The following is a 27158-nucleotide window of genomic DNA, read 5'->3' on the forward strand; positions in this document are numbered from 1 at the left end:
TAATATTGCAATGGTTAGGAAATGGGTGGTGTAGGAGCGGTTGGTTTGGGGGCAGATGGAGGCAGCCTCGTGGAGGAGGACCAGCCCGAGTTCACTGTAGTTGGCACCCCTTCTGTTCTCGCAGGTCAGGTACTCCACCAGCCCAGTGTGGGATTAGCACTGAGGGTTTGGAACCATGTCAGCAGGACTTTGAATTGGAGGGCATGTCTTTGCGAGAGTCAATTTGCGCTATACATAGGCTTGCTCTGGCAGGGTTGGATGCGAGGTTCCGGGGTGTCGGCAGGTGGTGATAGAATATTTTAGGTATCTGTTTGTGGAAGGGAAGTTTGCAGGCCTGGAGGAACTGCAGGGGACATATCAGCTGCCAAAGGGGAATGGGTTCAGTTATCTGCAGGTTAGGGACCATCGTTTCTGATGCTGCTGTCCCCGGTGTTGCAAGATTAGCTTCTGTCCGAGGATGAGATGGGGAGGGCAAGGTTGCGGATATGTATGGGAGCTGTTGAAGAGGAATAATGCTTCAGAGGAGGAGACTAGGCGCAAGTGGGAGGAGGAGTTAGGTGGGGCATTGGGGGCTCAAGTATAGAGTCAAGCTCTGCAAAAGATGAACGCGTCCTCATGTGCAAGACTTGGCCTTGACCAATTTAAGATGGTGCAGAGAGCCCACATGACGGTGTCCAGGATGAGTTGATTCTTTCATGGGGTGGAGGATAGGTGTGGGCAGTATGTGAAGAGGCTGGCGAATCATGCGCCTATGCTTTGGGATTGTCCAAGTCTGAGGGGATTCTGGAAAGGATTTTCGAACATAATATCAAATACGTTGGGTGTAGCTCCGAGTCTGGAGGTGGCAATATTTGGAGTATCAGACAATCCGTGAGTGCAAGTGGGGAGAGACTAGAGAATGGAATAGAATCTACAGAAGGAGGCCATTCAGCCCATCGAATCTACACCGGCCCCTGAAAGAGCACCCCTAATTGAGCCCATACCTTCACCTTTTCCCCGCAACCCAGGACCCCACCTAACCTTTGGACACTACAAGGCAATTTAGCATGACCAATCCACCTAACTGGCACATCTTTGGCCTGTGGGAGGAAACCGGAACGTCCGGAGGAAACTGGCACCCAGGTGGCACTGCCAGGCTGGCAATGATAGGATGCCAGGTTAGCAGTGCCGGCTTGCCCAGGTGCCACCAGCAGTGCCAGGGCATCACGTTGCCCAAAGGGCATGCAGCTGGGGGCCTCCAATTCCCTTGGAGACCCCTACAAGTGCCGTTCAGTTTGCTGCCCGTTTGTGGGGACCAGTAGCAAACGACTGGCTTTCGCCTGCCTGATAGCCCAAAGAAGGGTTTTGTTGTGCTGCCGGGACTCGGAGCCAGCAAACGCTTGGGTGAGTGGTTTGGCAGAGTTCCTTCATTTGGAAAAGATCACCATTCGGACAGGGGGGGTTTATCCAGAGGTGGAAGCTGTTCATCGACTTCTTTAAGCAGGGAGGGAGGGGTATATATTAAATATATATATAATAAAATATGTTAAATATATATATTAAATATATAAAATATGAGACGGATCAGGCATACATCAGAAGGTACTGAAAAGCCTTGATATCATTGTGAGGGACGGAAAGATGGAAGCTAATTGGACCTTGGGACATAATACTATTTAGATCCGGATGGAGACAAGGAACCAAAAACAAACAGAAACCCTACAACCACTGAAATGGAAGACACTCCTATTGAATGACAAGAGAATGCAGTTTGTCCTCAAACCCGAAATGAAATCAAGACAAAGGGAGATTATTCAAGACACCACAGAGACTAACCCTGTGAAGTCTGAGACTTTACGGGGAGACACAGGGAGATGGATATAGTTGGAATAAAAGACTTAGGTACAGAAAAGGATTATCATCAGTCCTGGATACTGATGTAACTACCATGCAGTGTCACAAGCTTAATAACGGAAATCTAGTGGGAAGTAGAATTATAACCTTGGAGAGCGGAGATGTACATAGATTTGTAAATAAAGAAGGATTATGAATAACAGTAGGGTTTGGCTGTTACCCCAAGGCAAAAGAAACCCTGTCTGGACCCCAAACTCAGGATGATTCAAGCAGACTTTCCAAGACAAAGCATTTAATTTGCATAAAGCATTTTCATAAAATCGAGCAGCCGCAAAATCCTGGCAGCGAGCGTATGAAATATGCATGACGTCTAACACCTGCTTGGAGGAGAAGACAAAACCTCGGTTTGTGAACTTAAGCGACCCTGAACAAAACGCAATCATTGTTCCAAAATTGCAATCAGAGGTTGGGTACTGCGTGGCTTTTAATGAATGCTAACAGCTGCTTTCAGCTAGGTGTGAACTGCATGGGGAAAAATCAATAAGTCCAGCTACAACAAATCAAGAGTCAGCCCACTCCACCAGAAATTAGCATCAGAACACAATCAACGCAGGTGCCTTGGTCAGACCATTTTTGAAAGTATTGTTTCCTAAAATTTATCCGGCTGACACAAAACACAGGTATTTAAATATATTTTAAAAACATGAAACACCAACAAATATAGTGAATCAAATATATTTTATAAAAACAGCAACATCAAAACCAGAAAATTATACCAGTCTTGAACCACAGAGATTGTGGCTGGAGAAGTAATAATAGAAAACAAAGAAATGGCAGAGGAACTGAATAGTTACTTTAACGAAAGAGAAAATGCTGGAAAATCTCAGCAGGACTGGCAGCATCTGTAGGGAGAAAAGAGCTAATGTTTTGAGTCTGATGACTCTTTGTCAAAGCTGTACCAGTGGCAGGTGGTCCTCTGCCTCTTGGGGGCACCAGCAGGTAAACCGGGCAATTTCTAGCAGGCTCAGGCCTGTAGCCCTTCTATTCGGACAATCCATTTCCCAATGAAAGCCCACCCACCACCCGCCCTCACCAATGCATCCACCTCGCTGGAACAGGCTGACTTGCCCCAGGGGTCACCAGACTCCACTTACCTGGTGGTGAAGCGCCGTCCACCCATCGCCTTTTTACCTCTTCAGCTTTGACAAAGTCATCAGACTCGAAATGTTAGCTCTTTTCTCTCCCTACAGATGCTGCCAGACCTGCTGAGATTTTCCAGCATTTTCCCTTTTGTTTCAGATTCCAGCATCCGCAGTAATTTGCTTTTATCCAGTGAATAGTTACTTTGCATTAGTCTTCACACTGGAAGACACCAGTGGGATGCCAGAGCTCCAGGAGAATCAGGGGCAGAGGTGAATACAGTGGCCATCACTAAGGAGAAGGTTCTGGGGAAACTGAAAGGTCGGGAGGTGGATAAGTTCCTGTACACTGGATGGACTACACCCCAGGGTTCCAAAATGGATAGCTGAGGAGATTGTGGAGGCATTGGTGGTGATCTTTCAGGAATCACTGGAGGCAGGAAGCGTCCCAGAGGACTGGAAAGTGGCTAATGTAACACCGCTGTTTAAGAAGGGAGGGAGGCAGAAGGCTGGAAATTGTAGGCCAGTTAGCCTGACTTCGGTCATTCGTAATTTTTAGAGTCCGTTATTAAAGATGAGATTGTGGAGTACATGGAAGTGCATGGTAAAATAGGACTGAGTCAGCAAGGCTTTTTCCAAGGAGTCTTACAAATCTGTTAGAGTTCTTTAAGGAGATAAAAAGGAAGTTAGACAAAGGAGAACCAGTGGACGTGATGCTGTAGGATGTTGGTATGAGAACTGGGAACAGTTGGTGGTTTAACCAATGGCTCACAGCTTTTCAGATCAGTCTCTCACAGCTCTAGAAAACTGGTCAATATGTGCAGGGAATAGTCAGAACAAAGGAAAACTCACAATTCCTACTTTTACATGCATGTTTATACAAGTCGCCACTGAAACATCGTTGCCAAAGCGAGAAGATATGCTTCATGTGGGTCCGAGTGATGAAATACCAGCATGTGACTTCCAAAGCTGCACCAAGATCCCCATAGACATCATCCATCCTGATGTAAAGCAGCTGGGCTGAGGTAAGGTTTTGCATTCTTTTAATATTAAGTATTTCAACATCATTATTTGGTTTTAAAATATGACACTGGTTTATCACAGGTTCAATGTGGTTAAAGTCTTCATATAGTTTGGAGCATCATTTACCATATGAGCACTTAATATGGCAAACTTCATCAAGAAATATAATTGATTAGAACTGTTTAAAAAAAACACTAAGCACCAGGATAAGTAATAATTTGCAAACTAGTTTTACGAAAGATTAACAACTACAGGAGTAATCAGGTCTGGGCCAAGAATAGCTGGGAGGATACAAAGAGAAGCAGGTAAACATAATCAGGAGCATGTGTGTGCACAGAAATCCAACCCTGCAGATAAACATATTTGAAATAGTTTTATCTTGCAGGTTGGATCTGTTCCTCAATTGCACTGGGCAAACTTTCAAAGCTCCGCTCCCCCCCATGCATAGTTTTTACCCCTTCAGGCCTCTCCCGCCCATAGTTTTTACCTCTCCAGCCCTTCAGCCCTCTCAGGTAGAAGATCCTCCAGCACTATTAGAAAAGCAGAGGATTTTTCCAGATATCCCGGTCAACAGTTTACACACAACCAACATCTAAAACAGGTGATCAAGTCACTTCATGGCCGGTTGTGGAATTTCATATTACAATAGAAACTACATTTCAAAATCAGCTGCAAAAGGCTTTCAACGGTTCTGAGGTTGTGAAATGCACGATATAAATACAAGTCAATTCATACTTTTTCTGTCTTCAATGGATCTTTCTAATGTAAAATATCCTATTATAAAAGGAAAACAATCATAGAAAACACTTCGGAAAAAATGAAGGGCTGGATTTTACCAGATGGCTCTCCTGCCTAGAAGCCAATTGAGCAACTTCAGCAGCCAATTAAAAGCTCTCTGCCACCCCTGTCATTTTACCAGTGGCAGGTGGTCCTCTGCCTCTTGGGGGCACCAGCAGGTAAACCCAGGCAATTTCTAGCAGGCTTAGGCCTGTAGCCCTTCTATTCGGACAATCCATTTCCCCATGAAAGCCCCCCCACCACCTGCCCTCACCAATGCACCCACCTCGCTGGGACAGACTGACTTGCCCCAGGGGCCTCCAGACTCCACTTACCTGGTGGTGAAGCATTGGTACTACGGCGCTGAGGACCCGGGTTCGAATCCCGGTCCTGGGTCACTGTCCGTGAGGAGTTTGCACATTCTTCCAGTGTCTGCGCGAGTTTCACCCCCACAAGGTGGAGTAACAGGAATGCAGAGTACTGGGCTAATGGCAAGATTCTTGGTAGTGTAGATGAACAGAGAGATCTCGGCATCCAGGTACATAAATCCCTGAAAGTTGCCACCCAGGTCAATAGGGCTGTTAAGAAGGCATATGGTGTGCTAGCCTTTATCAATAGGGGGATTGAGTTTCGGAGCCACGAGGTCATGCTGCAGCTGTACATAACTCTGGTGCGGCCGCACCTGGAGTACTGCGTGCAGTTCTGGTCACCACATTAGAGGAAGGATGTGGAAGCTTTGGAAAGGGTTCAGAGGAGATTTACTAGGATGTTGCCTGGTATGGAGGGAAGGTCTTACGAGGAAATGCTCAGGGACTTGAGGTTGTTTTCGTTAGAGAGGAGAAGGCTGAGAGGTGACTTAATAGAGACATATAAGATAGTCAGAGGGTTAGATAGGGTGGACAGTGAGAGTCTTTTTCCTCGGATGGTGATGACCAACATGAGGGGGCATAGCTTTAAATTGAGGGGTGGTAGATATAGGACAGATGTCAGAGGCAGTTTCTTTACTCAGAGAGTAGTAGGGGTGTGGAACGCCCTGCCTGCAACAGTAGTAGACTCGCCAACTTTAAGGGCATTTAAGTGGTCACTGGATAGACATATGGATGAAAATGGAATAGTGTAGGTCAGATCGGCTTCAGATGGTTTCACGGGTCGGCGCAACAGGGCCCGTACTGCGCTGTAATGTTGTATACAACTCAATGATCTGCAGGTGGTTTGGCCACGCTAAAATTGCCGCTTAATTGGAAAAAAAAACTTTGACATAAGCAAATGAGCTTTCTTTTTCAGTAAATTATAAGTAAAACCATTAGTCCTACTCGCTGTCTTGTGATGTACCATTTGTCAATGTTCTCTGTTGATTATTCTCTTTGTAACTATATACGTACTGTGTACGTTCCCTCGGCCGCAGAAAAATACTTTTCACTGTACTTTCTGTGTCCTATGTACTACGGTACATGTGACAATAAATCAAATCAAATTAAGCTGAAATATGAATGGAGTGAACCCCAGCAGAGGTATCTTCATATGTGATCAATGGGCTGACATTGTGGACAGAATCTGATGGGGCTTTTACAACAGCACATGTGAGCATAACATTCTTTAGCGTCCACTGCTAATAATGCGCTCACTGCTTGGAGTCATCTCCAAAAGGTACTTTTCTATGACTGTCGTAATGTCTCGATTATCAGAACATTGATGGTAGGTCATTTGCAGATTATCATACAAAACATTCATCGGTCTCGGTTTTGCCATTTGTTTTTTACACAAGAGAAGCAGATTATCCTGCTGCTAAATGCTTCAAGTGGATTTGATGGACTGTTTTTTTTTATCTATTCTGGATGCAATTACAAGATTGAATCTAGATCAGGAATTTAATTTCTCTCGCTTTACTGAAATGGAACGTTACTTTTATATTGTTTCAAAGGTGGCATTATAGCAGGTCAAATATCTTGGGAAGGCAAGTTGATGCAATATTGTATTTTTTGTAACTGAAGACTGCAGACAAATCAAAGCTCCATATTTAAGGTTGGAAAACAGGGCAAAGTTACCTTTCTTACTGCGCATCAAAAATGATCGGGTCTGGTACCTTATATGAAACATTGTGCAGATTTGCATTCCGACTTGAGAAGCTTTAGCACATTGGCAACCTTTCACTCAGATGAAACATGGAAAACACCGATTAACAGGCATCTACCAGCAACAGCAGTAAATTTTGACAAGAGATGTAATGGTTGGAAGAATCCCCACGGAAGGAAAAAGCCCTGGAGCAACTTTTCATAGAAGTCTTCCCTGAATTATTAAGCATGATATTTATTTGTACTTGCATATAACATGATCAAAGTATAAAACAAACCCCTATAACCTTCTAATCACTGAAGCCAGTTATTTTAGAAAATCCAGCAAATTTCAATGGCAAAATCAGGATGAGTTAACCCACAAGGTGCCATGCACACCCCCAGCATAGAAAATGGTAATTTCCTGTCATGAAAAGTGTAGAGCAGTGGATTGTAACTCTGGAAACTGGTTTGGGAAGACCTTTATGAGCACTTTCTGGGGTTTTGCTACGTTGAAAGTTCTATACAACTGCAAGTTGCTGTTGGTACACGCAGCCTTTGATACAGCTAACCACACCATTCCCCTCTGCCTCTCCATATCGTCCAACTGGGCAGTACTGCTCTCACCTGGTTCCATTCGCAGCTATCTAACCAGAGCCGGAGAAGCATTTGCTGCGGCTCCCTTTCTGCTCCCACACCATTTCAACTGGTATCCCGCAAGGATCAATCATTGGCCCACACCTATTTCTCATCTGCAGGCTGCTCAGCAACATCATCCCAAGGCACAATGTTAGTTTCTACATGTCCATTGATGAGACCCAGCTTTACCTTACCAGCGCCTCTTCAACTCTTCCACCATTGCTAAATTATTAGATTGATGATCCAACATCCTTTACTGGACAAACAGAAATTTCATCCAATTAAACACTGAAGCCAGGGTTCAAAATACACGAGGGTGGCACGCAAATCGACGCTTCAATGCCCAAGAAGTTAATAGTGAGTTAATAGTGGCAAAGGTAAGATAGCAGAATGTGTTATTTATTTATTTATTTATTTTAAAAAGGTTTTTATTGACGTTTTACATTTTATACACTGTTCATTCAATAAGAGTGTGTGCATCTGGTACAAGACATTTCACTTCATAATGCCCCCCCCCCCCCCCCCCCCCCCCCCAACTCCACCCACCTCAGCCACCCCGTTTGCTGTTTTAAGATCCTTTCTTAGGTCAATTATACAGTGGGCAATTATCCTCTATTTACATGCATGTGGTGCTTTCCACGGCCCCTCCCCACTTTTTCATTTGGGCCCACCCCCCTTCTCCTTCCTCCTCCCTCCTCCCCCCACCCCCCATCATTTTCGGCATTTCTTGGTGCCTTGCTGTATGTCACCTGGTATCTGTTTTGTCAGTTTTCCTTGCAGTCTCGTTGGCTCTATTGGCTTCAAACAGGTCGTGGAACAAGTTGGTGAATGGCCTCCACGGTTTGTGAAAGCCATCCCCTAACGCTCGGATAGTGAATTGGATCTTCTCCAGGGGTAGAAATTCTGTCAGTCCGTCTACAACTGTGGGTGGTACTGCTTATCACCAGCCGAGCAGAATTCTCCAGAGGACAATTCGGCAAGCAAAGACAAGGGTGTCAGCCCTCTTCCCCATGAACAGTTCTGGATGGTATGATACTCTTGGGCACGTCTCCACCCTCACCCCCACCCCACAAACGTGGACATTGCCTCAAAAAAGGCTGTCCAACGTCTGGGGCATGCCCAGAACATGCGGGTGTAGTTGACTGGGCCTCCCTGGCACCGTTCATGTTTACGCTCCACCTCCAGGAAGAATCTGCTCATTTGGGTTCTTCTCAATTGCATTGCGCTTGAGGTGGAGGACTTGGCCCTGTTCAGTGCCTCGTTCCAGAGTCTCCACCCTATTTCTGTCCCGAGTTCTTCCTCCCATTTTTCCCTTGTTTCGTCCAGAGGAGTGTGTGCCCCTTCTAATAGTCGTCCGTACAGGTCCCAGTAGTTTCCCATCCCAAATTACCCGCGTCCAGTAGCTCCTCTAACATTGTGTCTCTCAGGGTCTATGGGTGTGCTGTTGTCTCCATGCAGAGAAAGTTTTATAACCTGTAAGGGTCGGAGTACGCTCCCGTTAGGTAACCTGAGAAGACTTCAATTTCTCGCAGGAGCTTCATGCTCCCTTCAATGCAGCTTTGTTGATCAGAGATGTAGAGGAGCAGGTCATCCGCATAAAGCAAAACTCTGTGCTCTCTGTCTCCTCTTCAGATTCCCTTCCAGCTTCTCACTGTTCTGAGGGTGATCGCCTGTGGCTCAATTACCAGGGTGAATAAGAGCGGGGAACACAGGCAACCCTGCCTTGTGCATCTGTGCAGCCGGAAGTATTCAGAGCTGGTAGTGTTGGTCCATACGCTCCCCTTGGGGGCGTTATACAGGAGTTTTACCCAGGAGGTGAACCCTGTCCCTAGCCCAAACCGCTCTAGTACCTTAATGAGGTACTTCCACTCGCTTGTGTCGAATGCCTTCCCCACGTCCAGAGACAATCACCTCTGGTGTTTTCACCCCGAATGCGGCCATTATCACGTTCAGCAGTCACCTTACGTTCGCTGTCAGATATCTACCCTTGACAAAGTCCGTCTGGTCCTCTCTGTCCACCTGTTGCATGCAGTTCTCCAGCCACTTAGCCAGAATTTTTGAGAGTATTTTCACATCCAGATTGAGCAGCGAAACAGGGCTATATCATCCGCATTCCGTTGCTTCTTTGTCCTTTTCGGGTATCAGCTATATTGTGATTTGTGTTAGCATTGGAGGCAGGGTGCCCCTCGCTAGCGAGTCTGCGAACATCTCCCACAAGTGCAGGGCCAGTGCAAATATTTTGTAGAAGTCTATCGGGAACCCGGTAATCCAGGCCTTCCTCAAATGCATGGGAGTTGATGCTCTCCATGAGCTCTCAGAGTCCTAATGGTGCTTCCAGCCCCTCCATCTATCATCTCCAATGACTGGCATGTCCAGTCCGTCGAGAAACTTTTTCACCCCCGAGTCCCCGTCCCCCCCAGGGGGGGGGGGGGGGGGGGGGGGGGGGGTCAGAGGTGTACGGCCCCCAGCAAAAGGCCTTAAACACAGCATTGGCCTTTTTTGATACACCTACCAGTCCGCCTCTGCTATCCTTCGCCTGTGCTATTTCCCTTGTGGCATCCTGCTTTCTCAACTGGTGAGCGAGCAGGTGGCTCGCCTTGTCCCCATGTTCACAGAAGGTCTCCCATGTTTGGCGGAGTTGGTGCACTGTCTTCTTGGTGGATAGCAGGCTAAAGTCCATTTGCAGCATTTTAATTTCCACCAGAAGCTCTGCGGTTGGGGCCTCCCAAATGGAAGTACATCAGTTGTTGCCTATCCGCCCTCTCTTCCCTGTCTCTGCATGCCTTATAGGCGATAATTTCTCCTCTAATCAAGCCTTTAGCACCTTCCAGAAGGTGGAAGTGAGACTTCCCCGTTCCAGTTGTTAGTAATATACTCGTCTATGGCCTGTGATGTTTTCTGGCAGAAGACCTCCATGTGGGATGTTGGACACAGCCCGTCTCCAACCTCACATCCATGTAATGTAGAGCATGATCGGAGATTACAATCACTGAGCATTCCGCCCTTATTATGTTTGGAAGAACCAATTTCCCCACTACAGTGTACTTACGCGGAAAAAGAAAATTCCTTCTCACCTGGGTGCATGAATCACTGCCCTCAACTGTTCCATAAATGTTCCATGTTCTCTAACCATGTCTGTCGTTTTCCCCAAACTGGGTATGACCTGTCCATTAGTGGGTCCTGTACACAGTTAAAGTCTCCCCCCCCCCCCCCTGATCATTTGGTGCATATCTACGTCGTGGATTTCTGCCAAGGTCTTCTTTAAAAACTCTCATCATATTTGCACGGAAGGACTACCAGTCTAGGACATCGCTGACCATGACATGCAGTTCCCCCTTGGTCTGTAGCCATTCCTGTCACCGTAAAGACTGTCCTCTTGCTTATCAGTATGGCTTATGTATTACTGAATATAAATTTGTAAAATAACCTTAAAATGACAGCTCCACCCTGACACCTTACTAAAGGGTGCAACTCAGGATTATTTGCTTATTTTGTTTCTTCACACCCATTTGGAAAATTGTGTGCAAGCACTGGAAAGATTAACAGGCTCAACATTGCACAGTTTTACCAACGTCATGTTCACGCGTTCAAAACCTAACACGACCTCAGATAGAAAATTAAACTCAAAACTTCAACTTCAGAAACAACAGTCCTAACCTAATTCATTTTTTCCAATTAAGGGGCAATTCAGTGTGGCCAATCCACCTACCCTGCACAACTTTGGGTTGTGGGGGTGAAACCCACACAAACACGGGGAGAATGTGCAAACTCCGCAGGGACAGTAACCCAGAGCTGGGATCGAATCTGGGACCTCGGCGCCGTGAGGCAGCAAGGCTAACCCACTGCGCCACCGTGCTGCCCTCGGAGCCCTAACTTTTGAACGAAAAACACGCTCAGGCAGAATGTTAGTGCCATTTCCTAGGTAACAGACTGAAAGCATGCTAAAACAAAACAATGCTGGGCACAGCTCAGCTGCCCAATATGCAAACCGTGCAGGCATATTCCATTCCATACACCTGCAGGATTTTCCCAGCTCCTGTATACATGTGTTGTTTAGTCGTCGCCAGCTAATGTCATCTTTGGTGAACAATTCAAGCCCCGATAAAGGTAGATGCAAAAGTCCTTACTGTAGAGGAACCGATTCAGCTGATGGAGTCCACGTAGCCACACGGCAGAGACGGATGCTTGGGGACGAGTACCTGGGAAGAGTACAGCGGCGAGGGGCACGTGATGAAAAAAATTAGCGTCCTTGAAGGACAAGAGCTCCTGTGTGGAGAGACAATTCAGAAGTGGAAGGAGTGGACTTGAGTTTTGTCCGGCTGGAGGAGGCTGTATGTCCAGGTTAACTGAGAGAATGATAAAAGACGTACGGGGTTTGTTAGTGGCACACTGAACTCAAAAAATAATACAGATCGTGACGCTGAACACAGTAGCAGGATATGCCAGCCAAAGAGAATTTTACAGGTCTCTTAACTGCAAACTGCCCAACTACACTCTGGCCCAGATAGGCAAGGAAGCCCAGAGCACCGGCTTCTACATCAACCTCATGTGGTCATACACTATAATGTAGTGAGAATTTACCGAGAGAGAAAACAGTAAACATGATCAGGCGATATTTGGGGATCATTTTGGTCACCTTTTGCGATCCATCCGTGGGACACAACCCCCACTTTGAAAATCGCTGGTCCCACCCATTCCTTCTTTACCCGCAATCAGTGCTTCTCTTAGAGGAAGACTGTCAGCTTTCACGCTTTTCGGTTGGGCGAAGACCCTAGATCTTTTCACTAGGCCGTTAAGTCCCCTGACGTTCCAGGTGACTATCCTGATGGTTTTTTTTGTCCCCCCTCTTCCTGCAGGATAAACCATACTTACCTGGTGGATGTGGCCCTGCACTGGAATTTCCCTTAGTTAGGGGACCGTCCAAGATGGCCGCAGTCATTGTACTCACCATGAGGCCAGGTGCCTGCGCTCCAGGGTTTCCCTCTGTCCAGGGGCCACCCAATGTGACAACCAACTATGTGAACTCCTGCACTCCCAGGTTTCCCTTTGTTCAGGAACATCCAAAGTGGCTACTTGCGGTGCCAGCTTGTTCCACGCTCCTAAGGGTGACCGACTAAGGCCAGCTTGGAGCCCTTCCCCTTCTCCCATTGTTTTGTTCCTTCTGCGGTTTCCGTTTCCCCTCCCCTCCCTTGCTGCCTCCCTGTACCCCTTCTGTTCTCTCCCCCCCCCCCCCCCCCCCCCACCTGCTCTGTTCCCAGTAGGAGATGCGCTGCAGCCCCCCTCCCTCTCACATACTTCCTGGCGCTAGCTTTCCCGCTACTGTGATGGCCCCCTCCTGGGGTCAGTGCAACCCCCCTCCTACGCCCACTCTGCTGATGTCCCCTCTAACTCCTCCTCACCCTCTCCTGCTCTCTGGTGAACTCACCCCACCCTCTCCTGCTCTCTGGTGAACTCACCCCCTCCTTTCTATGAACAGGTTCCCCTGTTCATAATGAAGCGATGCAGTCCCTCTCAAAATTGTCCGTTGGTTTTCCTCTGCCCCCTCATTGCCTTCCTCATCACTGCCTTACTTGCTTTCTGTCTAGATCGTTCTTTTGGAGAACTTGTCCACTTCTGCAGTGGCGGTAATGTTCCTTTCTCGGTCATGTTACCGAGAGTCTGGCTGGGTACAGCATCCCAAACTTTATTTTGTTTTGGTGTAGGGCCGCTTTTTGCCCAATTAAATTCTGCGCTGGGTTTTGCCAGGTCCCGCCCCAAAGTCCTGGTAGACTGATTTTATATCCCTCCCAGTTGCAAGCCTTCATCTGTCTGGTCCAGCGAAAAATCCTTTCCTTGTCTTGGTATCTGTGCAACTTGCCAATGACCATTCTTGCCTACTCCCCGCTTTGGGTTTAGCCAGAGTGACCTGTGTGACCTGTCGATCTCCGGCGGCTTGGGGAAGCGGACTCTCCCCACTAGGTTGCCCAGCATTTGGACCATGTAGTTGGTCAGGTCCCTGTCCTCGATTCCATCTGGCAGGTCCAGCATTCTGACGTTCTGCCGCCTCGACCATTTTCTTGGTCCTCCACCTTTCCTTTCAGACTCCCCTGCATCGTCACCAACATCTTGATTTCAGCCTCCAGGGCGAAGAATCGGTCACTCTGGTCCATGTATGCTTTTTCCAGGTCCTTTATCATGCTCCCCTGGGCCTCCAATCTCTTTCCCATACTATCGAGAGCCACCTATATGGTGGTCAGCACATCCGCCACTGCGTCCTTGACTGCCACCTTTATTTCAGCCTTAATATCATCTCTCATGTCTTTCAGTTCCCTGGTGAGGAATGTCTTCCATTCATCGCCTGGGCCGGTCTCCCTCTCTTGGGGATGGCTGGGGACCTCTGGCCTCCTGGGTCTGCTGACCCGCTTGCTCACCATTCTTACCCGTTGCTGCAGTTCATGGTGTCCCTGGGGCCCTTGAGCTGCTGCTTCCTGGCATTCATGCTATATATCTTGCCGTTGAGGTGTTGGGGGGGGGGGGGGGTTTAATATAATTTGGTGAGCTGAATTCAGTCAAAAGTGTCTGCTGTTCTGTATGATGGAGGAGAGCCATCTGATGTGCAACTACTCATCACAAAGGCTCACAGCAGAATGTGTTAATAGGAAAAGAGAGGCCAGTGCTCATTGGGAGCAAAACTGAACAAGGGACAGTGACTATGTGGGGGGAGGTGGGGCGTCAATTCGGAGGGGAAAGTTCACAGCCTAAAGTTGGTGAACTCAAAGTTGAGTCCAGAAGGCTGTAACGTGCCTCAATGGAAGATTAGGTGTTCTTTTTCCAGTTTGCGCTGGGCTTCACTGGAGCATTGCAGCAGGCCGAGGATGGACATCTGGGCATGAAACTGTGCCTCAGTCTCATGCTGTGTTTTATGATGTTGTTGTAAAGCACGCACTTTGTGCCTGAAGACCAATATTAGAAGGTAAACTTCAAAATCTGCACTGATGCAGTCTTCAATTATCCATATCAATTTATTAACAACCTCCAAGATTGAACTTAGGAATTTGATGCCAATCCGGGATCTATTATAGTTGCTGGAACCCCGCACTCTCACAATTGGTCCGAGGCTGCCCAGTTTCATTTTGCATTTGAACCTGTAACCTAGGAAGTATTCAAAACCAGATCCTTGGCAAAAACAAGGCACAATCTAATCACCCATCAGATCTTCATTTTAACTACAATATTGATTGTCAAAATAGCAATAGGTAATAGACGGATTTAAAATCAGATTCGCTGAAAACGCTTGTGGCAGTTTAGCACAAAAAATCAGGTTCAATGTTTTCTGGCTACAGGCTTAATTTTTTTTTAATCACAAAGATATTTTCAGAGCTGCTCAACTGCTAATAAATCTTCAGGATTAAACGTTGAATACTGCCTTGTCTCATTTTCAAAAACATAGATTTCAAGGCCATAGATAAGGTTGACGAAGCATAACATTTCCGAGAACCATCCCAGTGGCTATTTTCCTTACATTTAGAATTTACTAAAAGATTGCATTCTAATCCCATGAGCCAAGCTGGAGTTCAGCTTCAATGTTATCCTGTTATCAAGCCTCGACAGAAAGTCATACTATTTTCATAGTATTTTTCTTCCACACCCACCTGCAGCCTCAACAAAGAAGCAAAAACTTTCCGGGCGTTATGTATCAGAGTCACTTTTAAACTCCTATTTTTAATTTTTTCTTCATTAAGAAAGTGCGTTTAAAAATCAAATTTTAATTTTATGTTGGTTACAATGAAGGTGAACAATTTGAAAATGTCGTTATGATGACCTACTTAAGCAGTTAATTCATAATGTGCGAATGCATATTGAACCTCTTGCTGTCTGCCGGAAAACAGCCTCCTCAAAGAACACCAGTGGCTGACAGCTCATGAAGCACTGCCACTGACACTCCCATTGGCAAAAGGCCCACACATTTTGTCTGAAATCCTGGAGTGCCGACTGGAACACATTCCACATCCTACAAACCGACGATAGCCCCAGCTCGCGATGGGCCACCTCCTGGCTGACTGCAAACATCACCAACTGCAACGTTGTAACTGACCAGAGTGGTTTCGACCTGCCACTGAATATTTGGACATACCTCAACCAGAGAAAATGTGGCCACTTGCTCCACAAGTGGAACATGAGGAACAGCTCAAATTGTAACCTGTGATGTGACCAAGTCTGGTCACTGCCCATACACTGAGCATCTGCCCTGAGAAATCTATACCTAGTGGCATCACAATGATTCGCACTGCCCACTGAAGCTGCTTAATGGATTGACTATAACTACTTCCCCAGTCATAGAAATAAAGAACAATCACAAGATGCAAACTTGTGTTCAAGCTATCATAGCTGGACACTGATATCTTCAAATAACTGGCCCTCTTTTTTAGTTGTATTAGAATAGATTTGCAGGGTTCATCAACATGCTCTCACATTCCAAAGAATCAGTTAGCCAAACTGATGGACCAGGAATTATAAATATTTGCACAATAAACAAGGAAATCTGTGAATCTGTGGAATTCCTTTCCCAGTGAAGCAGTTGAGGCTATCTTGTTGAGTGTTCTTAAGGCAAAAATAGGTAGATATTTGAACAGTAAAGGAATTAAGGGTGAGCGGGCGGGTAAGTGGAGCTAAATCCACAAAAAGATCATCCATGATCCCATTGAATGGCGGAGCAGGCTCGAGGGGCCAGATGTCCTACGCCAGCTCCTACTTCTTATGTTCCTATATAAAAGTCCACTGATCTGAACAATATTTGAAGTATTTTAGAATTTACTTTTTGAAGTATTCAAATTAATGCAGGAGTCAAAATGTACAAACACAGAAATTACAGTGTTGCCAAGTAATGTCATCCCATTCCTTTGAATTCCCTCCAAATCAATGACATGACTCCCAATGCCCCCATTGCTGAAATTTTAAGAAAGGACTTGTTCAAATCGAGCCTGAAAATCACAAAGGTGTGAATGAAGTGAAGAGGTTAAGACAAAGATGGTGATGGAGAATATTTGAAGTGGAAGCTGACAATTTTGGTAATGAACAGGATGGGGGGAGGTTTGAAGTTTAGCTGAGGGTAAAGTAAGGATATGCCCAGGATTGGTAAATTTCAAAATGTTTCCTTTACTTTACACAAATTAACATTAGTAGTGCTGAATAAAAAGATACATGCAAGTTGAAGGTTTTCATCTTGCACTCATCAGAACCACTCATCAGAACAGATTTGTAATGATAAAAAGTCTCAAAGGGAACAATGTATATTTTATTTTGTATAAATTGTTGTTCCCTTTGAGATTTGGTACTCTTGTGAATCTGTCCTGATGAGTCCATTGTGCAAAGCTTTGACAGCGTGTCTCTGGTTTCAGCAACACTCACGTTCTGTACAACCAAGTCCAAAGGTTAAATTCTAAATTGGGGCAAGGCTAATTTTGATGGTATTAGACAGGAACTTTCAAAAGTTGATCAGGAGAGTCTGTTAGCAGGCAAAGGGACGGCTAGTAAGATGCTTTCAAAAGTGTGTTCACCAGGGTTCAAGATAAGCACATTCCTTTTAGAGTGAAGAGCAAGGCTGGTAGAAGTAGGGAACCCTGGATGACTCTGGATATTGAGGCCCTGGTCAAAAAGGCAGCGGCATATGACATTCATAGGCAGCTGGGATCAAGTGGATCCCTTGAAGAGTATAGAGGTTGTTGGAGGGCAAAAAGGGAACATAAGATTGATAATGTGGCCTTCAGGAGGCACGCCAATGCAGAATCTCCGAGCAGAAACTGATAGCCAAGTTCCACAAGCATGAGTACGGCCTCAAACGGGACCTTGGATTAATGTCGCACTACATTCACCAGCCCACCATCTGGCCAAGGCTTGCAAAATCCTCCCAACTGTCCTGGCTTGAAACAATTCATACCTCTCTCCAGTCACAACTTCTGGACCTGGAAGGACTTAATTACCTGCACAGATTCACATTCAAAGTATCATCTTGAAAATGAAATGAAAATGAAAATCGCTTATTGTCACAAGTAGACTTCAAATGAAATTACTGTGAAAAACCCCTAGTCGCCACATTCCGGGGCCTGTTCGGGGAGGCTGGTACGGACATCATTGACTTTGTCTATATATGTTTGTGGAATCCACCTCTTTACTTACCTGATGAAGGAGCTGCGCTCCGAAAGCTAGTAATTCCAAAGAAATCTGTTGCACTTTAACCTGTTGTAAGACTTCCTACTTTGGCAGATACGGCAAAGGAGAACCAAAGAGCTTCCACAAAGACAAAAGAGTAACTAGGAAGAGAGTAGGGCCTCTTAAGGATGTACAAGGTCATCTTTGTGCGGATCCACAAAAGATGGGTGAGACCCTAAATTAATATTCCTCATCGGTATATTTACTATTGAGAAAGGCGTGGATGTTAGGGAACTTGGGTAAGTAAATAGCGATGTCTTGAGGAGTATAAATATTACAGAGAAGGTGGTGCTGGATGACTTAAAGCACATCAAGGTAGCTAAACCCCAGGAACTGATGCAATGTATCCCAAGACGTTGTGGGAGGCTAGGGAGGAAATATCTGAATCGTCGACAGCCACAGGTGAGGTTCCTTAAGATTGGAGGGTAGCAAATGTTGTGCCTTTGTTTAAGGAGGAACGCAGGGAAAAGCCTGGGAACTACAGACCAGTGAGCCTAACGTCTGTGGTGGGTAAGAAGGACTGATTAGGGACAGTCAGCATAGCTTTGAGTGGAAAATCATGTATCACGAATTTGACGGAGTTATTTGATGGTGTAACCAAGAAGGTAGATGAGGGCAGTGCAGTCGACGTTGTCTACATGGACTTTAGCAAGGCCTTTGACAAGGTTCCGCATGGTAGGTTGTTGCATAAGGTTAAATCTCACAGGATCCAGGTGAGATAGCCAATTGGATACAAAATTGGCTTGACGACAGAAGACAAAGGGTGGTTGTAGAGGGCTGTGTTCCAAACTGAAGGCCTGTGACCAACGGTGTGCCTCAGGGTTCAGTGCTGAGTCCAGTGTTATTTGTTATTTATATTAATGATTTGGATGAGAATTTAGGAGGCATGGTTAGTAAGTTTGAAGATGACACCAAGATTGGTGGCATAGTGGACAGTGAAGAAGGTTATCTAGGATTGCAATGGGAACTTGATCAATTGGGCCAGTGGGCTGATGAATGGGGACAGGACCTACTCAGTAAATGGTAGGGTGTTGGGGAGAGTTATAGAACAAAGAGATCTAGGGGGACATGTTCATAGCTCCTTGAAAGTGGAGTCACAGGTGGACAGGGTGGTGAAGAAGGCATTCGGCATGCTTGGTTTCATTGGTCAAAACAATGAAAACATGAGTTGAAATTGTACAAGACATTAGTAAGGCCACACGTGGAATACTGTGTTCATTTCTGGTCACCCTGTTATAGAAAAATACATTATTAAACTAGAAAGAGTGCAGAAGAGATTTACAAGGATGCTACCAGGACTTGATGGTCTGAGTTATAAGAAGAGGCTGGATAGACTGAGACGTTTTTCCCCTAGTGTCGGAGGTTTAGAGGTGATCTTATAGAGGTCTATAAAATAACGAGGGGCATAGATAAGGTAGAAAGTCAACATCTTTTCCCAAAGGCCAGGGAGTCTAAAACTAGAGGGCATAGGTTTCCGGTGAGGAGGAGGGAGGGAAGAAATACAAAAGGGTCCAGAGGGGCAATTCTTTCACACAGAGGGTGGTGAGTGTCCGGAACGAGCTGCCAGAGGCAGTTATAGAGGCGGGTACAATTTTGTCTTTTAAAAAGCATTCAGACAGTTATATGGGAAAGATGGGTATGTAGGGATACGGGCCAAATGCGGCAATTGGGAGTAGCTTAGTGGTAAAAACTGGGTGGCATGGCAAGCTGGGCCGAAGAGTCTGTTTTCATGGAAACCACTATGACTCTATCAGCAATTGCATCTCAGTGCGGCACCTAAAAATAAATGAGCTGCAGAGCACTGAAGACATTTTCAATCTGACTTGGTTAATATTATTTCAAAAAATTCCCTAAACATATTTTTAATTGTAACCACTTCCTCCCAAATTAAATACAGATTTAAAAGACTTGGGTTTATTGGCTGACATTTCTCAAACTCTTCCAGTAACCGGTATGATGAAATTTGCTAAAAGCCAGAGACAGCTGCTGAAAAAAAAGTGGACAATTTTGATACTGCCTAGAAATAGAACAAAGAACAAAGAAATGTACAGCACAGGAACAGGCCCTTCAGCCCTCCAAGTCTGCGCCAACCATGCTGCCGTCTAAACTAAAATCTTCTACACTTCTACAAATAACTCGATCTGAATTGAACAAAAGTATCTTGTAACAGTCACAGCGCACAAAACAAATTACATGTGCAGTCAATGTAATCTGTTCATCCCACAAACTTACGATTGAGCTTTTTCCAATTGACAGAAACGAGGTCTCAGATGAGTTCAAAAGGCAATTATATCCATTAATAAAGGGAAGTCAAAGCATTGGTTAAGCTGTTCATCTGTTGGTTGAAGCTGTTGCTAAATACAACTCACAAATCCCCATTCTATATACTACATGAAAATACAATAACTTAATGGCCGCTAGGTACCATACAGGAATCAGCATCGCTCTACAAAATCCAAAAGTCACCCCTGGAGTATGGGTTGTGCCCTAATGATCAACACTGGAGGAACTTGCAAGCAATGATGAGCATGCAACTGAAAGAAGCTTACACAGGGCAGGTCTTTATTAGACCTCTGGCCATGTCTCTTGTCAGAAGAACCCAGCAAGGTGTTGGATGATCGCAGTTTACTTTCTGTACCTTTTTGGAGATCTTAAACTGAGGCAGCACAGGGGTAAATCAAATCTGTACATTCTGGTGGTTAAGCTTTTCTTTTGAGTGATTCTCATAATCCCTGTAAGGTACTATTGCTAAAAGTTGATCATGTAAGACACAACCTGACAAAGAACAAGTCAGTTGGTGTGGCACCAACTGAGCCATTCCAAAGAAATTCTGAAACTGGTTGCTGGCTTAAACAGCAAAAAAAGAAAAATCAAAGTATGAAACTACATCAAAATGTGAAACGTGTTCCTTCCTCCACAGAGGCAACATGACCGGAGGATGTACAGCATTTTCTGTTTTTCTTCCTGATTTTCAGCAGTATTTTGCTTTCATATTGATAAATGATTCATAATGCACATTGTAGACACAATAAGCTCAAAGGCATCAGCAGTCCACACCAGAATTTTAAAATGGGCAAACCATGTACAAGGATAAAACCTCGCAAACTAACTAGCGCAAGGCCCCAGCATTAAGCTGCAGAATCAAGGGTCCCACCCACTTAAATACAAGTCAAAAACAAACACATGTTTGGAACACACAAATATTTTGCAGAAGGAGGAACTGAGAATCTTGCAAGGAGGCAGTGGCATAATGGTACTTTCACTGGACTAGTAATCCACAGACCCAGATTAATGCTCCAGGAACCCGGGTTTGAATCCCATGACGGCAGATGACAAAATTTGAAATCCCAAAAACCCAAATGAAAAATCTAACGATGTCAGTGTCCATGGAGATTATTTTCCCCAGTACATTAAGTCTATTTGCTAAATGTATGCATAGTTGAATGAATAAGGATGAATTATGAAAACACAATTTAGCCAGCAATTTCTGGAGCTTTTGGGGATATGGAAATGACAGGCTTGAGTTCACTGAAACCAGTCACTTCCTTGCATGTGGTGTGGATTAGGTGTGGTAAATACTCAGCAGTGAATGGAAAAACATTGCATTATGACATTAGCGAAAGGTAAGATGGTCCAATAAAAGTTATGAAAAGTGATCAACATAATTTAGCTACAGAATCAGTGGCACTCCTGCCTCGAAGGTCGAGGTTCAGGATCCATTTCAGGACTTGAACACAAAAATCAAAGCTGACAATTCAGTGCAGTGCTAAGGCTTTGCTGCAGTATTCGAGGTACTGGCATTCAGGTGAGGGGTTAAACCAGGCTGTATGCCCTCTCAGGTAGACATAAATAATCCCAGGATACTACTTGAAGAGCAGCGTGATTTTTCAATGACATCCGGGCCTATACTTATCCCTCAGTCAACACCACAGAAACAAATTATCTAGTTATTATCACATTGTTATTAGCAGAGATTGGTCCCCATGTTTGCACAATAGAACAGCGATGATACTTCAAAAAGTATTTCATTGGCTGATAAATGCTTTGAAATGTCCCAAGGTTGTGAAAGGTCCTTTTCACGACACTCCCAGTTAGCCCACATGTGATTAATGGTTCCAGCCGATCTTTAAAACATCGCTGTAATTTTTTAATCACATCCAGATATTTGCAAAATGCATGTACAAAACATCCTTTAAACAATTCTGTTATGTGTTAGTTAACAGAAATAACAATATATTGTTGAAATGCACTGTGATATGCATAGGTTTTGATGTATTAAAAACACAAATATAGCATAATGCACCAGTACGATGAAGGAATATTAATGTGTAAAGGCAGAAAATATTTGGGTACTTAAAACCGTATCACGGTTTGCAAAAAGTGCTATAGTAAGAGAACATATGTTTCTTCTCTCTGAAATGTAATGTGTTTATACCAAGATTTAAATGTGCATTAATGCTGCTGCTGTTGTATTGGCTGCCACCTATTCAGCCTTTTACAGTAGATATTGCGCAAATGCCAGAACAGAATGCTTAAACACTCAAGCCACACTGCGTAATTGCATTATGCAAATCCATGGAAACAGATCTAATGAGGTCATTCCTGCACTGTTTATGCAGAATAAACATTGTTTGAGGTGTTTTTCAACCCCATCAACTTGCAATTAATAATTTTTTGTCAAATGCATCTTTTTTATACAGGTAAAAAATGTATAAACTCTGTACAGCTTTCAGAACCCCATATTAAGTAGTACTGTAAAATACTTACCAAATAGACTACTAGAATGGTGTCTTTTAGATAAAGGCTTCAATTCATTTGATCCCCATGCGTAACGTTTGTAATTTTCCCAAGCATGTTTCATCATCTACAAAACATAATGGAATGCCTGATAAATTCCAGTGCAAACAGGTTTCAACCAAATTATCATACAAAACAAAGAACCATCCACTGAAATTTCTGTTCCAATAATTTTTTTCTCCACACAATAAATCAAAGCATGTTTAGATGAACATTAAGAAACATTACTCTCAGAAAAGGATAAAAACTAGATTTCTAGCTCTAGAAATTGAATAATTCTTAACATAGTTAACTTGCAGTTTTTCCCCATTTTTAAATTAAAGAAACATCTACTATATGCAGTTTAAAAAAAAAAGCTGAAATGAGTTCTCACCAACTTTAAACTGCATGGTAAACGCAAAGGAAAAAGTGAATATCAGACTACGAGATAGGACATTTGAAGCAATAATAAATTCAGATAATTAAAACACAGCTTTTTCTATTTGTTCTCTAATGCAAATAAGCTGGCAATTGTCCACCTCGAACACAACAAGAAGGTACCAATGCCCATTCCTTGATCCGCTAAAATCCTTCTCCCATAAAAAAGGAGATATATATTTCTCGGATATTGACAAGCAAAATGAAATAACAGAAGAATGTCCAATTTATGATGACACGAGATTCAGTGGGAAATTTGGATCTGATGGCAATCCCAAAATTGCAACTTGTCCTGGAAGTGTGATTGAGGCAGGTTTAATCGGGGCATTTCAAGCGGGCATTAGATGATTACTTGAATTTGAATAGAAACAATGTGCAAGGGTACAGGGAAAAGGCAGGGGAATGATGCCGGATCATGATGCTTGTTTGGGAAGCCAGTGCAGGCACGATGGGCCAAATGGCCTCCTTCTGCACCACAACAATTCTGTGATTCTTAGTGGTGGGGATCACCAGAGAGACGGAGAGATTGTGTCAAAATTTTCTTGATAACTGGATGCATTACAAATATCTGGTTCTGTATTCTGTTGGCACCACGGTGTGCCAGTTGTGGCAAAGACAGATACAAATGTCAGAGCAAGGAGCAATTATGGAATTTTCACAAGAATACCAAAGACAAAATGCAATGCAAGTTGTAATGAGACGTCCTTCCTTCTAGGTATGGCTTAATAAAATAAAGCTGGATTAAGGGAAAATGACATAAGATGTGTGATTGGGTGGGAGGGGAGAGCCTCAAAAATGTTTATTTTTGTAGCACTTTCATATAATAAAATATTCCAAGGTGCTTCACAGGGGTATGAAAGGAGCCATTGAGAGATTCTTGGAGGTCATGGTAACAGGGTAGGAATGGAACACAAAGTCATTGCAAATGAATCTCTGGCTACAATCAGTAAGATGAGAATTCAACCAGGTGAGTGCAGTCTTACCTGGTTGAATAGCACTGGAGAAGGATAGTGTGGCCAACTATGTCAAAGGATCCAGATAGGTCATGAAAGACAAGGGAAAGTTTACAAAAACAGAAAATACTGGAAAACACAGCAGGCTGAGCAGAGGGGAAAACTCTTGAGATGAAGTTGTTCAATTTGGTTAAAGGAATATTAGAAATGGTGAATACAAATGAAAAACTTAAGTATGAATGCTCAAAAATACTTGGGAACGCTCATACAAGCAACACAAAAAGTTAAATGCAGGTATAGCAAGAGTTTCGGAAGGCAAATGCCATGTTGGCCTTTATTGCAAGGGGATTGGAGTACAGGAATGAAGAATTTGTACAGAGCTGTATTGAGATCACATCTGGAGTAGTGTGCAGATTTGGTCTCCACTTTAAGAAATTATATACTAGCATTTGAAGCGGTGCAGCAAAAGTTCACTAAATTAGTTCCTGGAATGAGGGAGTTGTCCAGGTCTGAGAGGCTGAGCAAATTTTGCCTATTTTCTCTGGAGTTTAGAAGAATGAGATGTGATCCCATTGAAGCATACAAGATTCCGAAGGGGCTTGATAGGGTGGACAGAGAGATTGTATCTGCTTGTCAGGGAATTTAAACGTAGAGGCACAGTCTCCGGCTATTAGGCTGATCATTTTGGACCGAGATGAAGAGAAATGACTTCACTTGAAGGGTTGTGAGTTCTGGAATTCTCTACCCAGAGGGCTGTGGATACTCCATCATTGAATACATTGAAGGCTGAAATCAACAGAATCAAGGGATATGGGGAACTGGCAGGGAAGTGGAGTTGAAGCCCAAGATCAGCAACGACTGTATTGAACGGTAGGAGAATCTCAAAGTGACGTATAGTAAACATCTGCTACTATTTCTTGTCACTTGTGTAGATAGAAGGGTGGAGAGAGCTGAGACAGTGGCAGAGTCCCCAGGGTCAGCAGTGGCAGGGGTCAGTTGAACAGTAAGGTTGGCAAGATTAACCCTCAGCAGGCACGCTGCAGAGGAAGATGAAAAACGCGATGGATCAATTAGGGTTGCTACTCAATGAGCCAGCGTCAAGATCCTTAATCAGTTCTTCCCTCCCTTCCATTTCCTGACTTAAAGCTATTTCTGGAATGTTCTTTGTATCCTTTTAATTTAATAATTTTTATCGTCACCATTAGGCATACATTAACACTGCAATGAAGTTACTGTGAAAAGCTCCTAATCGCCACATTCCATCGCCTATTCGGGGACACAGAGGGAGAATTCAGAATGTCCAAATTACCTAGCAGCATGTCTTTGCAACGTATGGGAGGAAACCAGAGCACCCGGAGGAAACCCACACAGACACAGGAAGAATGAGCAGATTCCACACGGACAGTCACCCAAGCCGGGAATAAAACCTGGGACCCTGGAGCTATGAACCAACAGTGCTACTCACTGTGCTACCTTGCTGCCTCTATAGTAAAGACCGATGCAAAATGCTTGTTTAGTTCCTCTGCCATCTCCTTCCTTTACCATTAATTCCCCAGACCTGCTTTCAATCAGACCATTTCTTGTTAAAATATCTATATTCTTCAAATCTGTCTTAATATTTCCAGCTAGCTTTCTCTTGTACTCTTAGTTTTTCTTTCCTCATCAATCTTGTTTTTATATTCTGCCTTTATATCGAACGTTGTGCAATTAATGCTTTTTCTTAACGTTTAATACTTTTTCTATTGACCAGGGTTAGTGGGTTCTCCCCTTGGAATTTTACTTTCTTGTTGGAATGTATCTATTCTGTGTATTCTGAAATATCCCCTTAAATGTCTGCTACTACATCACTACTAGCCGATTCCGTAACCTAATTTGTCAATTCACTTTAGCTAGCTGTGCTTTCATGCCCTCATAATGATCTTTATACAAGTTTAAAATACTAATCTTAGGCACACTCTTCTCTCCCTCAAATGTAAAACACAAATCATATTATAATCACTGCTACCTATGGGCATCTGCACTACAAGGTCATTAATTAAATCGAGCACATTGCAATATACCAGGTCCGGTACAACCTGCTCTCTGGTTGCCGACAGAATGTGCTATTCTAAGAAACTATCCCAAAAACATTCTATGAATTCCTCATGCAGGAATTTGCCTATCTGACTATTCCAGTCAAGGAAGGCTTAGATTAAAATACCATTTTATTTATATTTGTGCTGCGGGGGACAGCACGGTGGCGCAGTGAGTTAGCCCTATAGCCTCAGGATGCCGAGGTCTCAGGTTCAATCCCGGCTCTGGGTCATTGCCCATGTCGAGTTTGCACATTCTCCCTGTGTTTGCGTGGGTTTCGCCCCCACAACCCAAAGATGTGCAGGGTAGGTGGATTGGCCACACTAAATTGCCCCTTAATTGGAAAAAAAATAATTGGGTACTCTAAATTTATATTTTTAAAAATTGTGCTGCTAATTCATATATTTTGTTAGGAATGCTACATACATTCAGATGCAGAACCTTCAGTTTTGACCTTTCATTATGTAGCATTATCTGCTGATTTACTCTTAGATTTGTACTCTGTTCCTTATTCTCTCACTGTCGGCTCATCATTTTGCACATTAAAAACTTTGTCTCATTGTTTCTCTACTGATCCCTTGCCCCCATTATTTAGTTTAAAGCCCTCTCTACTTCCGTAGTTATGCAGCTTGCTTGCTAGAACACCAGTACCAGCACGGTTCACGTGCAAACCGTCCCAACGTTATTCCAGAACCATCTTCTCCCACACCAATCTTTGAGCCACAAATTCATCTCCCTAATTTTATGTGCCCTACGCCAATTTGTACGTGGCTCAGGTAATAATCCAGAGATTACTATCTTTGAGGGTCTGCATTTCAAATTTTGTGCCCAGCTTGTCATACTGACTATGCAAAACCTTTTTCCTGTTTTACCTGTGTCATTGGCACCAACATAGGCTGTGACGACTGGATCCTCTCCCTCTACTGGATCCTCCCACTGCAAGTTCCTCACCAGCCCTGAGCAGATGTCCTGAACCCTGGCACTTGGCAGGAAACAGAGACGCCTGGACTCCCGCGCTTTGCTGCAGAGAACAGCATCAATCCCCTCAGCATATCGCTCTTACTACCATTACATTCTTTCTTACTCCCCCCTATTCAAAAGCCTTCCTGTGCGAGTGCCATAGTCAATCAGGTCATCCATCCTGGAGCCCCCACTCGAATCCAAACAAGCTGAGTGAACCTCAAATATATTGGACAATTGCAACAGTTGAGGCTCCTGCACTCCAAGTCCCCTTCTTTGCCTCACTTGCAGTTACACACTCCTGTCCC

General features: G+C 44.2%; 1 protein-coding gene across 1 annotated transcript in view; it reads right to left on the reverse strand.

The window, feature by feature from the left end:
* man1a1 (mannosidase, alpha, class 1A, member 1) overlaps positions 1–27158 on the reverse strand; it is a 557208-nt gene that overhangs the window by 334284 nt on the left and 195766 nt on the right. Inside the window, exon 2 of the mRNA XM_038799696.1 lies at positions 22418–22514. Coding sequence (XP_038655624.1) covers positions 22418–22514 — 97 coding nt within the window. The remainder of the gene's footprint in view (positions 1–22417; positions 22515–27158) is intronic.

Source organism: Scyliorhinus canicula, chromosome 6, assembly GCF_902713615.1.
Source record: "Scyliorhinus canicula chromosome 6, sScyCan1.1, whole genome shotgun sequence".
Taxonomy (NCBI): Eukaryota; Metazoa; Chordata; class Chondrichthyes; order Carcharhiniformes; family Scyliorhinidae; genus Scyliorhinus; species Scyliorhinus canicula.